This window comes from Scyliorhinus canicula, chromosome 6 (genome assembly GCF_902713615.1).
Source record: "Scyliorhinus canicula chromosome 6, sScyCan1.1, whole genome shotgun sequence".
In the NCBI taxonomy this organism is placed as follows: domain Eukaryota; kingdom Metazoa; phylum Chordata; class Chondrichthyes; order Carcharhiniformes; family Scyliorhinidae; genus Scyliorhinus; species Scyliorhinus canicula.
In genome coordinates, this window is record NC_052151.1 from 133,095,174 (window position 1) to 133,107,223 (window position 12,050).

The following is a 12,050-nucleotide window of genomic DNA, read 5'->3' on the forward strand; positions in this document are numbered from 1 at the left end:
CACTTAGAGGAAGCACGGACGGTGTCAAGGGCACAGAATAAGCTCTGGGCCCATCACCCAGAATGGCTCGGTAGTGCCAACACAAACCAAGCTGATCGGCTTCTAAAGGAAATAGCTGCTAGACTTGGACAGCAGCAGGTGGTGAGGAAACCAAGATGAAAAAACATACTTGACCTCATCCTCACCAATCTGCATGTTGCAGATGCACCTGTCCATGAAAGTATCGGTAGAAGTGACTTCCTTATAGAGACAAAGTCTTGTCTGCACATTGAGGAAACCTTCCGTCTAGTGTTGGCACTATCAACATGCTAAATGGGATAGACTTCAAACAGATCGAGCAACTCAAGACTGGGCATCCATGAGGCACTGTGCGCCATCAGAATTGAATTCAACCACAATCTGCAACCTCACGGCCCGGCATATCCCCCATTCTACCAAGCCAGGGGATCAACCCTGGTTCAATGAAGAGTGCAGGGCAGCATGCCAGAAGCAATATCAGACATACCGAAAAAGGAGGTGTCAACCTGGTGAAGCTACAACACAGGACTACCTGCGTGCCAAAGAGCATAAGCAGCAAGTAATAGACAGAGGCAAGCAATTTCACAACAAACGCATCAGAATGAAGCTCTGTAGTCCTGCCACATCCAGCCGTGAATGGCGGTGGACAATTAAACTTCTCACTGGAGGAAGCGCCACAAATATCCCCATTCTCAATGATGGAGGAGCCCCGCACATATGTGCAAAAGACAAAGCTGAGGCATTCACAACAATCTGCAGCCAGAAGAGCCGAGTGGATGATCCATCTTGGTCTCCTCCGGAAGTCCCCAGCATCACAGATGTCAGTCTTCAGCCAATATGATTCACTCCATAAGTTATCAAGAAATGGCTAAAGACACTGAATACTGCAAAGGCTCTAAGCCCTGTCAATATTCCGGCAACAGTACGGAAAACATGTGCTCCAGACCTTGCCGGACCCCTAGCCAAGCTGTTCCAGAACACCTTACAACACTGGCATCTACCCGGCAATTTATTAAACTGCCCAGGTGTACCCTGTACAAAAGAAACAGGACAAATCCAACCCAGCGAATTACCACCCTATCAGTCTACTCTCCATCAACAAAGTGATGGAAAGAATCATCAACAGTGCTATCAAGTGGCATTTACTCAGCAGTAAACTGCTCACGGACGCTCAGTTTGGGTTCCACCAGGGTCACTCAACTTCTGACCTCATTACAGCCATTAGAGCTGAATGCCAGAGGCGAGATGAGAGTGACTGCCCTTGACATCAGGCAGCATCTGACCGTGTATGCCATCAAGGAGCCCCAGCTAAACTAGAGTCAATGGGAAGCAGGGGGAAAACTCTCCAACGATGGTTGGAGTAATCCCTGGCACAAAGGAAGATGGTATGGTGGTTGAAGGTCAATCATCTCAGCTCCAGGACATCAATGAAGGAGTTCCTCAGAGCCATGTCCTAGGCCCAACCATCTTCAGCTGCTTCATCAATAACCTTGTTTCCATCATAAGGTCAGAAATGGGAATGTTTGCGGATGACTGCACAATGTTCAACACCATCTGCGACTCCTCAGATAATGAAGCAGTCCATATCCAAATGCAGCAAGACCTGGACAATATCCAGGTTTGGGCTGACAAATGGCAAGTTACATTCGTGCCAAATGCCAGGCAATGACCATCTCCTACAAGAGAGGATCTAACCACCGACCCATGACGTTCAATGCATTACCATCGCTGAATTCCCCCAATCAACATCCTGGGGGTTACCATTGATCAGAACCTGAACTGGACTAGCCATATTAATACTGTGGCTACCAGGGCAAGTCAAAGGCTAGGAATCCTAGAGTGAGTAATTCACCTCCTGACCTGCCAAAGCCTGTCCACCATCTAAAAGGCTTTTGACTTGCCTGGATGAATGCAGCTCCAACAACAAGAAGCTCGACTTCATCCAGGACAAAGCTAGATTGCTCCCCCTTCCACAAACATTCAAATCCTCCAACACCAATTAAAAGTGGCAGCAAGTGTGTACCATCTACAAGATGTACTGCAGTAACTTACGAAGGTTCCTTCGACAGCACCTTCCAAACCAATGGCCACTACATCTAGAAGGACAAGAGCAGCAGATACCTGGGAACCCTACCATCTGGAGGTCCCCCTCCAAGTCACTCACCACCGACTTGGAAATACATAACCATTCCTTCACTGTCGCTGGGGCAACATCCTGGGATTCCCACCCTAACAGCGTAGTGGGTGTACCTATACTTCAAAGACTGCAGCGTTTAAAGAAGGCAACTGGCCACTACCTTCTGAAGGACAAATGGGGATGGGAAACAAATGCTGGCCTAACCAGCGACGCCCATAACCCGTAACTGAATTGAAAAAAAATGTTTGTCGAGGATTACAAAACGTTCAACACCATTCGTAACTCCTCAAATACTGAATTCCCCTATCGTTCAGTGCCCTGAATTGGGGACCATAGTCACAGTGGGTGCGAACTCTTTCATTTAGGTCTACAAAAACATCTTGGCTTTTTACTCGATATCCCGGTTTATAAAGGCCATTGAAAACTCAGATTTCAGTATAATAGATTTTACAACTATGGCTTTGTCAGAAAATTACAGAAAACCTGTACTATGCAACCACCTCTGTTTCTGTGAAACTGGCCCAATGCACTATCCAGACAGCAACATCCAAACTACTTGAAACTCATAAGAACTGCAAACAACAATCTTATGTAGAAATGAGAATATCGTGAACTAACAGTGACATATTTGATTGGCACGAATGTCTGATTTCAATTCACCTGCAATAATGTGCTATTTCGATCCACACAAGTGGGCTTTGTTAACAGAAAAAATAGATTTTGCATTGAGAGATTTAAATATTTTCTTCTGAAACTACCCACACTCTCAAATGCCCAGCATGGAGCATAAAGTGGGAGAACAAAGTACTGCAGGTGCTGGAAATCTAACATATAAACAGAAATATTCAGCAGGCCAGACATCTTTAGAGAGAGTCAATGCTTTTGGTCCACGATTTGCTTTAGTTCCGATGAAGGGTTACTGATCTCTGTTTCTCTCTGCACTAATGCCACCAGACATACTGCGTATTTCCAACATTTCCCATTTTTACTGGAGCAAAAATAACCCCTCCAAAAAACAATCAGACTTCTTGTGAGTAACCTGCCTTGGGATGGTCCAGGCACCAGATTGGTTTCTTTATACACTGACCATCCTGAATGACAGGCTACTCGGCCAAAGTGCCTGGGCACCCAATGTTTTACATCTTGTAAACTCACCTCTGGCTTACATAGATACATACAAGGAAGATGGGAGCAGGAAGTGGTCTTTTGGCCCTTCGAGCCTGCTCCACCATTCATTATGATCATGGCTGATCATCCAACTCAACAGCCTAATCCTGCTTTCTCCCCATAGCCTTTGATCCCATTCTCCCCAAGTGCTATATCCAGTCGCCATGGAACTATATTGCCGTACTTTCACTGTCGCTGGGTTAAATCCTGGAATTGCCTTCCTAACAGCCATGTGGGTGTCCCTACTACATTGACTGCAGCGTTTCAAAAAGATGGTTCACCAACACCTTCTCAAGGGAAATTAGTGTTCCGATCCCAGTTCGTGTTGCTATTGGATGGGAAGGTCCAAGAATAGGACCCTGCCTCAAAAGACCATAACTTACTTTTTTTTTTAAAAAGAAAACGTGAATGAACAGAGTCACAGGACTGCTATTAGCTTTTAGCAACATCTTGCACTCATCAGGACAATTCGCAAAAATACTGCGTCAGGGAGACAACAAATTTACACTGTATGAAAGAGTGCTGATTGGTTGCAAGTGGACATTGCCATGAAGAATACACCAGCTTATGGTGACTAAGTGTTAACCTACAAGCGTTGTTTTAAATTTAAACCAGGCAACCTGACTCTAATTGGTCAAGACATTGCCCTGAGGAATGAACCAGTGAATGGTGGTTACTGAAGCAGATGTAATGTGTGTACATATTCTTTCTGCAAAGAACAGGGCCATGAGTATGAATATATGTAGCCACACTGTGAACCCGACTGACAATCTTCAATTGCTAATCAGCATAATTCGTAGCACACTGAATATTTAGCAAATATTGTTCAATTGCGGAATCAAATCTAATGTTTTGTAAGCACATTCTGGTTGGGTACAGTTGAAGACAATAAGCTTCAACAAAAAGTCTCTTTTATCAGCAATATTGATGTTCCATACTACCTAACGACTATTAATCTTATTACTTAATCAATTGATGGATATTTTTACATCAATTACCACTTGAAAATGTAATGCACTATAAATAAATGATTAATTTGCACTTAAATGTATTTATCCAAGTAAAGTTCCAACGCCATTTTTAAAAGTAACTTCAACATTTATTCTGTGGAACAGATACAGAATTTTAGTTGGGACTCTGACACTACACTCTGTTTTCTGCCTCACTGGCACATGTAGGTCACTAGGGTGGTGAAAACAAAGCGCAAATCTTTTTCCAGAGTTGAGCCCGGAGTTCACAAAAATCCCACGTTTCTGCTAACTTACTTCTCCAATTCCTCGTCCCTCCAGTGCAAGAGCTTGAAAGTCATGATTCATCTCATCCACAGATCGAACCTGCAAGAAACATACTTCTGTTATTCAAGGAGCTGTGTTCATATCATGTGTGAAGCTTTTATTTAAATAAGACTCAAGAGACTTAACAGTTTTGTTCTCATTTGGATAATATAACATGAAACACATGGATAACCTAACATGAAACACGTCATATAAATAGTAAAGGGATAGTCAAAGGTAAGGTTGAGCTAATTAGGGAAAATAAACAAGATTCTGTAGTAGCAACGGTACTAAAGAAGTATCTTGCACCTTTCTTTACAAAACAAGAGGACGTTGGCAATGTCACAGTAAAGGAGGAATTACTAAAGAGAGTGGATGATAAAAGGAGAGTGTACTTGATTGGCAGCAGAGAAATGTCACCAGATGCGTAGCATCCTAGGAGTGGAGGTTCCTGCTACAAATGTTTAATACTCCTTGGATACGGGAGTAATGTCAGAAGATTGGAGAGCTGAAAAGTTACACTCCCATTCAGAATAAGAGAGAAGGATAAGCTTGGCAACTGCACGGCAGTTAGCCCAACATCAGTGGTGGGGAAACTTTAGAGGCAGTACTCCAGAAGAAAACGGTCAGTTGAAAAGGCATGGGTTAAAAAATTATGGAATTAATATGAGGGGAAAAAAATGAAATGTTTTAATAGATATAAGAGAAATTTTTTCAAATTAGGAGGGTTGTATTTTGTTCATTTTATTATTGATTGTTATGTATATTCCTTATTTGAATACAAATATTTCAAAAAATAGCATTACCGTCCATAGAGATTTGTTGAAGCCAAATGCAGTGACAAATTTAGTTACATTCTTTGAAGTAACAGAGAGAGTTGAGTAGTGCAGTTTATGTTGTGTCAAAAGGCTTGTTTATAAGGTCCCAAAAATACTTTTTAGCAAAATTGAAGCTCGTCTGATTAAAGGATCAGTGGCAGCATGGATTTAAAATTTGTAAAGTAGCGAACAGCTGTTTTTCAGTTATAGAGTGCTGCCCCAGGGGTTAACATAAAACCACTTTGATTTGCATTAATGACCAGAGCATGCACGGGCATTATTTCAAAGTTTGCTGATGACAGAGAATATGAAAATGTAATAAACAGGGAGAAGGTAGTAGCAGACTTCAGATGGAGCTAATAAAAGACTGATGAAATAGGCAGAAACATGAGGCATTTTTAAAAGGAACATAAACCAAATGATATTTTAAAAGAGTGCAGAAATACAGACACCTGGGCCTTCATGCAATTACTTTTTTCCAATTAAGAGGCAATTTAGCGTGGCCAATCCACCAAGCCTGCACATCTTTGGGTTGTGGGGGAGACCCACGGGGAAAATGTGCAAATCCACATGGACAGTGACCTGGGGTCGAACCCGGGTCCTCAGCGCCGTGACGCAGCAGTGCTCATCACTGCCCCACTGTGCCGCTCCTTGTGCTAGGATAAGTTGATGGACTGTTTGGAAAGAATGCCACCTTGGACAGGGGAGATATCAGTACCAGGGATGGGGCTTGTGTTATATGGAGAGATTAGAGAAGCAGAGAGTGTTCTCTTTAGAGCACAGAAAATAAAGGGGAGAATTAATAAAAGATATTTAACCCTTTTGAGGGGCTTTGACAGTCTTTCCCTATGCACGGCTTCCTCTGGCAGAAGGTTCAGGATCCAGAGGGCATGGATTTAAGGTAATTGGCAAAATAACCAGAGGGGAAATCAGAAGTTATGATCCAGAATACATTGCCTGAAATGGTGGTGAAAGGAGGTTCAATCAAATCGAAATTGGGATAAATATTTAAAAAGGCAATCTTTGCAAGGTTATGGAGAAACAGACTAGTTTGCTACCAGTCCATCAAACTTACAAATTTAACAGTTATATAAAAGTTTTAGCTATAGCATACTTGTCACTGAAGCGAAACAACCTGCAAATAATATACTATTAAAAGTTCACAGCCCAAATCTCCCAGTCTCCAGATAGTCAGAATACAAACATACTCTCCAAGATGTACTATCAGAACCCTCAGAGGTTCCAACACACTGAATCCCAACAGGCCAGTCTGCAGTTCCCCATGACCTATTGAAAGTCTTCAACTTTAGTTAGAGTCATCGACTTCAGACAGTTTCAACTTATTTACCCGAATAACCACGCAGGAAATGATAGACAGGAAAAATCCTTGTCTAAATTGACAAGCACCACCCCCGAACTACCAGCACTTACGCTAACCCAACCAAGACAGACTAGCGGACTCCCTCAAATCCCTCCTACAATCCACCTGTCCACTGATCCAACTGCCACCCGAGCCCCTCAACGTACCCACCCCACCCCTTCTCCCTAGCTGTTTTCAAAGTAGCTTTGGAACATTTAAACTCTTTATTTGCTGGAACATGGCAGATAGTGCACAGATTCTCTGCACTGCTCCCCCAGAAGTTTGCTGCACTGGGTCAGATGTGAAGGATTCTCCATCAGTAGATCTTTCTGAAAAATCAGAGGAAAGTAAGTTTGCATTTACTTAGCCTGATCAGGGTCAGAAATAGGGTTTCGGATCCTAACCAAAAAAGATGTGGTCCAATATTTTCTTGCTGGCTTTCCTGATTCTGGGAGTACCCAAGCATTTAAAAGCCCTGCTTAATCTGAAGAGAACTATCTGAACAGCAATGATCATAGCTCACAGATACACAATATTTTTATTTTTTAAAAATGAGCATTACATGGTAATCAATATTACGCATGCTTCCCTAATTCTTGGACATCAAAGCATAAATTAAAAATTACACAATTGCAGGAACATAAACTCTAAATGTGAAGCATATTATACTGAACTGGCTCAACAAAAAGTAGAATCATAGAATTTACAGTGCAGAGGGAGGCCATTCGGCCCATCGAGTCAGTAAAATAATTCAAGTAAGCTTTGAATGATGCCAAGGGTAAACTTTCACAAATTTTCCAATTGAATTCCCACTGCATGAAAGTGAGAAAACAAACCAAATTTCTTCTGGTGGTTCTTGAATAAATAAAAGAAAACCAAACGTAATTTTCCCTTCATAGATATAGAACATACAATGCAGAAGGAGGCCATTCGGCCCATTGGGTCTTCACCGACCCACTTATCCCCGTAACCCAATAACCCCTCCTAACCGTTTTTGGACACTAAGGGCAATTTAGCATGGCAAATCCACCTAACCTTCACATCTTTGGACTGTGGGAGGAAACTAATGCAGAAACCAACGGGAGAACGCGCAGACTCTGCACAGACAGTGACCCAGTGGGGAATCGAACCTGGGACCCTGGCACTGTGAAGCCACAGTGCTATCCACTTGTGCTACCGTGCTGCCCATTTTGCTCCCATTGAAAAATCTGTTGCAACCAGTGAACATTATTCTGAGAAGAACTAGAAGTTCTACGCACATCAAAGCTGTTTCCTTTCAACTGAGAAATGGTTGTCACAAGTTCTAGCACAATTTCCTAACACATGAAACATTAATTTGAACCATTAGACAAACTATAAAAGATTTAATTCACCAATTAAAAAAACACTAGGCTTGTGTGGAAAAAATCCTGCTCCAGGAGGACAATGATTTGTCATTTTTTCCCCAACTCCACTCTCAGTATAAATGTAAGCATTTTGTTGTAAAAGACGATCACACTTTTTGAGGACTGTAGAAGTTTATCTAAAGAAACATGCAGTTCCACTGATTTCTGATTTCACGGGCTGAAACACCGGCGGCATGGTAGCACAGTGGCTCTAGGGTTCCAGGTTCAATTCCCGGCTTGGGTCACTGTCTATGCGGAGTCTGCACATTCTCCCAGTGTCTGCGTTGGTTTCCTCCGAGTGCTCTGGTTTCCTCCCGCAGTCCAAAGATGTGCAGGTTAGGTAGATTGGCCATGTTAAATTGACGTTAGTGTTCAAAAAGGTTAGGTAGGGTTACTCGGTTAGGGTCAACGCTTAAGTAGGGTGTTCTTTCCAAGGGCCGGTGCAGACTCGATGGGCCAAATGGCCTCCTTCTGCACTGCAAATTCTATGATTCTAAAATGAGGGCATAAGTTACATCTTGCTCATTTATTTATCTCACTATTACAAAGATATCTGCATAAAAATCGCAATAATATTCAAAGTGTGACTTCTGACAAGACAACTGGAATTTGAGCTACTTTACTAGCCAGAAACATGTGGTTAGCTCCATACTCCTGTCCTAGGGAGACCTATGTATTTGGGAGATAACTAAAGTGACACTAATAGCCCTCAGTCTGATTTGAAAATCAACTCAAGCCATTTTTAAAAAATCAACATCTGCTTACTTCTTATCCGACCCCCAATTTATTTTTTATTCATTCATGGGACATAGACTTCGGTGGCTAGATCACCATCTGTTGCCCATCCAGCCTTGTTGAATCGCTGCAGTCCATGTGGCACCCACAATGCCTAGGAAGGCAGTTCCAGAACTTTGACCCAGCAACAGTGAAGGAACGGTGATATACAGTAGTCCCCCTTTATAACGCGGGTGTTGGGGTCCAAGACAGCCACCCGCGTTGTATCCGAGCCGCGGATATCCATGATGGGGGTTTTAAATTTATTTAAAAATCTATGCATGCGCTTCCCATTGTGAGTCTACGGGGGGCGGGGGGAGCGGTCAGACCCCCGTAGACTCACAATGGGAAGCGCTAGCATAGATTTTTAAATAAATTTAAAACCCCCATCGTGGATCCAATTAAAATTTCAGCGGCCGGCTCACTTTGATCCGGAGAGGGAAGCTGCTCTCACTGAAATCAGCCGGCCGCTGAAATTGACACTGCCCGCTGCTCTCTCCCTCCAATCCAACTTTTAAGTTTTAATGTTTCTGATTGGAGGGAGAGAGCAGCCGGCAGTGTCAATTTCTTATTTTTTCCTCCGGCTTGCCCCCTCTCCCCCCACATCCTCCGACTCGCCCCCTCTCCCCCCCAACACCCTCCGGCTCGCCCCCTCTCCCCCCACACCCTCCGGCTCACCCCCTCTCCCCCCACACCCTCCGGCTCGCCCCCTCTCCCCCCACATCCTCCGGCTCGCCCCCCCCCCCCCCACACCCTCCGGCTCGCCCCCTCTCCCCCCACATCCTCCAACTAGACCTCTCTCCCCCCCCACACCCTCCGGTTCGCCCCCTCTCCCCCCACACCCTCCGGCTCGCCCCCTCACCCTCCCAACACCCTCCGGCTCGCCCCCTCTCCCCCCACACCCTCCAGCTCGCCCCCTCTCCCCCCAACACCCTCCGGCTCGCCCCCTCTCCCCCACACCCTCCGGATCGCCCCCTCTCCCCCCACATCCCCCAACTAGACCCCTCTCCCCCACACCCTCCGGCTCGCCCCCTCTCCCCCCACATCCTCCAACTAGACCCCTCTCCCCCCCACACCCTCCGGCTCGCCCCCTCTCCCCCCACATCCTCCAACTAGACCCCTCTCCCCCCCACACCCTCCGGTGCGCACCCTCTCCCCCCACATCCTCCAACTAGACCCCTCTCCCCCCACACCCTCCGGCTCGCTCCCTCTCCCCCCACATCCTCCAACTAGACCCCTCTCCCCCCCACACCCTCCGGCTCGCCCCCTCTCCCCCCACATCCTCCAACTAGACCCCTCTCCCCCCCACACCCTCCGGTTCGCCCCCTCTCCCCCCACATCCTCCAACTAGACCCCTCTCCCCCCACACCCTCCGGCTCGCTCCCTCTCCCCCTCTCCCCCACACCCTCCTGCTCTCCCCCACAGCGTCCAGCTCGCCCCCTCTCCCCCCACACCTTCCGGCTCGCTCCCTCTCCCCCTTTCCCCCACACCCTCCTGCTCTCCCCCACAGCGTCCAGCTCGCCCCCTGTCCCCCCACACCCTCCGGCTCGCCCCCTCCCCCCCCTCTCCTCCCCCGTCCCCCAACACCCGCAGGGCCCCCCTCTCTCCCCCAACACCCGCAGGTCCACCCTCTCTCCCCCACACCCCCAGGGGCGTCTCCCCCACACCCACAGGGGGGTCTCCCCCATGCCGCCCCCCTCCTCTCCCCCCCCAACACCCGCCCCCCTCCTCTCCCCCCCAACACCCGCCCCCCTCCTCTCCCCCCCCCAACACCCGCCCCCCCTCCTCCCCCCCCCCAACACCCGCCCCCCTCCTCCCCCCCCAACACCCGCCCCCCTCCTCTCCCCCCCCAACACCCGCCCCCCTCCTCTCTCCCCCCCCCAAACACCCGCCCCCCTCCTCTCCCCCCCCCCAAACACCCGCCCCCCTCCTCTCCCCCCCCCAAACACCCGCCCCCCTCCTCTCCCCCCCCCAAACACCCGCCCCCCTCCTCTCCCCCCCCAACACCCGCCCCCCTCCTCTCTCCCCCCCCAAACACCCGCCCCCCTCCTCTCCCCCCCCCAACACCCGCAGGGCCCCCCTCTCTCCCCCAAAACCCGCAGGGCCCTCCTCTCTCCCCCACACCCCCAGGGGGGTCTCCCCCACACCCCCAGGGGGGTCTCCCCCACATCCGCCCCCCTCCTCTCCCCCCCAACACCCGCCCCCCTCCTCTCCCTCCCCAACACCCGCCCCCACTCTTCTCCCCCCCCAACACCCGCCCCCCCTCTTCTCCCCCCCAACACCCGCCCCCCCTCTTCTCCCCCCCCCAACACCCGCCCCCCCTCTTCTCCCCCCCCCCCCCCAACACCCGCCCCCCCTCTTCTCCCCCCCAACACCCGCCCCTCCCTCGGCAGTGTCAATTTCAGCGGCCGGCTGATTGTTTCAGTGAGAGAGCAGCTTCCCTCTCCGGATCAAAGTGAGCCGGCCGCTGAAATTAACACTGCCGGCTGCTCTCTCCCTCCAATCCAACTTTTAAGTTTTAATGTTTCTGATTGGAGGGAGAGAGCAGCGGGCAGTGTCAATTTCAGCGGCCGGCTCACTTTGATCCAGAGAGGGAAGCTGCTCTCACTGAAATAATCAGCCGGCCGCTGAAATTGACACAACTGACAGTTGGGGTCCATAAGCCCCCCCGCGGTATATCGCGAACCGCGGTATTGCGGAGCGCGGTATAACGGGGGACTACTGTATTTCCAAGCCAGGATAGTGAGTTACTTGAAGGGGAACTTCCAGGTGATGGTGCTGCCATGTCATAGAATCCACAGTGTAGATTAGAATGAGCCGAATCGGCCCATCGTGCCTGCACCGACTCTCTGAAAGAGTACTCTAGCCAAGCCCACTCCCCCGGCCTACCCCAATAACCCCTTAACCTCATCTACACATCTTTGGATGCTATGGGAACATTTAGCATGGCTAATCTAAAACTAAAATGCTTAGCTATTCCTTATGAAATCATCACTGCATCTAGTGAACGAGCCCATTGGCATTTCAGAAGTTTGCTTCCCCAAGGCACAGCCTTTGCTATTAGGTACTTCAAAACTAATAGAATGTCTTTATTTAAGTCACAAACACTATGGGCTG

At 47.9% G+C, this 12,050-nt stretch overlaps 1 protein-coding gene across 11 annotated transcripts in view; it reads right to left on the minus strand.

Moving 5' to 3' along the window:
* The window catches only part of LOC119967508 (pumilio homolog 2-like), a 123,947-nt gene that overhangs the window by 95,966 nt on the left and 15,931 nt on the right, over positions 1 to 12,050 (minus strand). For all 11 annotated transcript variants that reach the window (XM_038800165.1, XM_038800172.1, XM_038800166.1 and 8 more), the window contains exon 2: positions 4,588 to 4,656. In XM_038800165.1, coding sequence (XP_038656093.1) covers positions 4,588 to 4,656 — 69 coding nt within the window. The remainder of the gene's footprint in view (positions 1 to 4,587; positions 4,657 to 12,050) is intronic.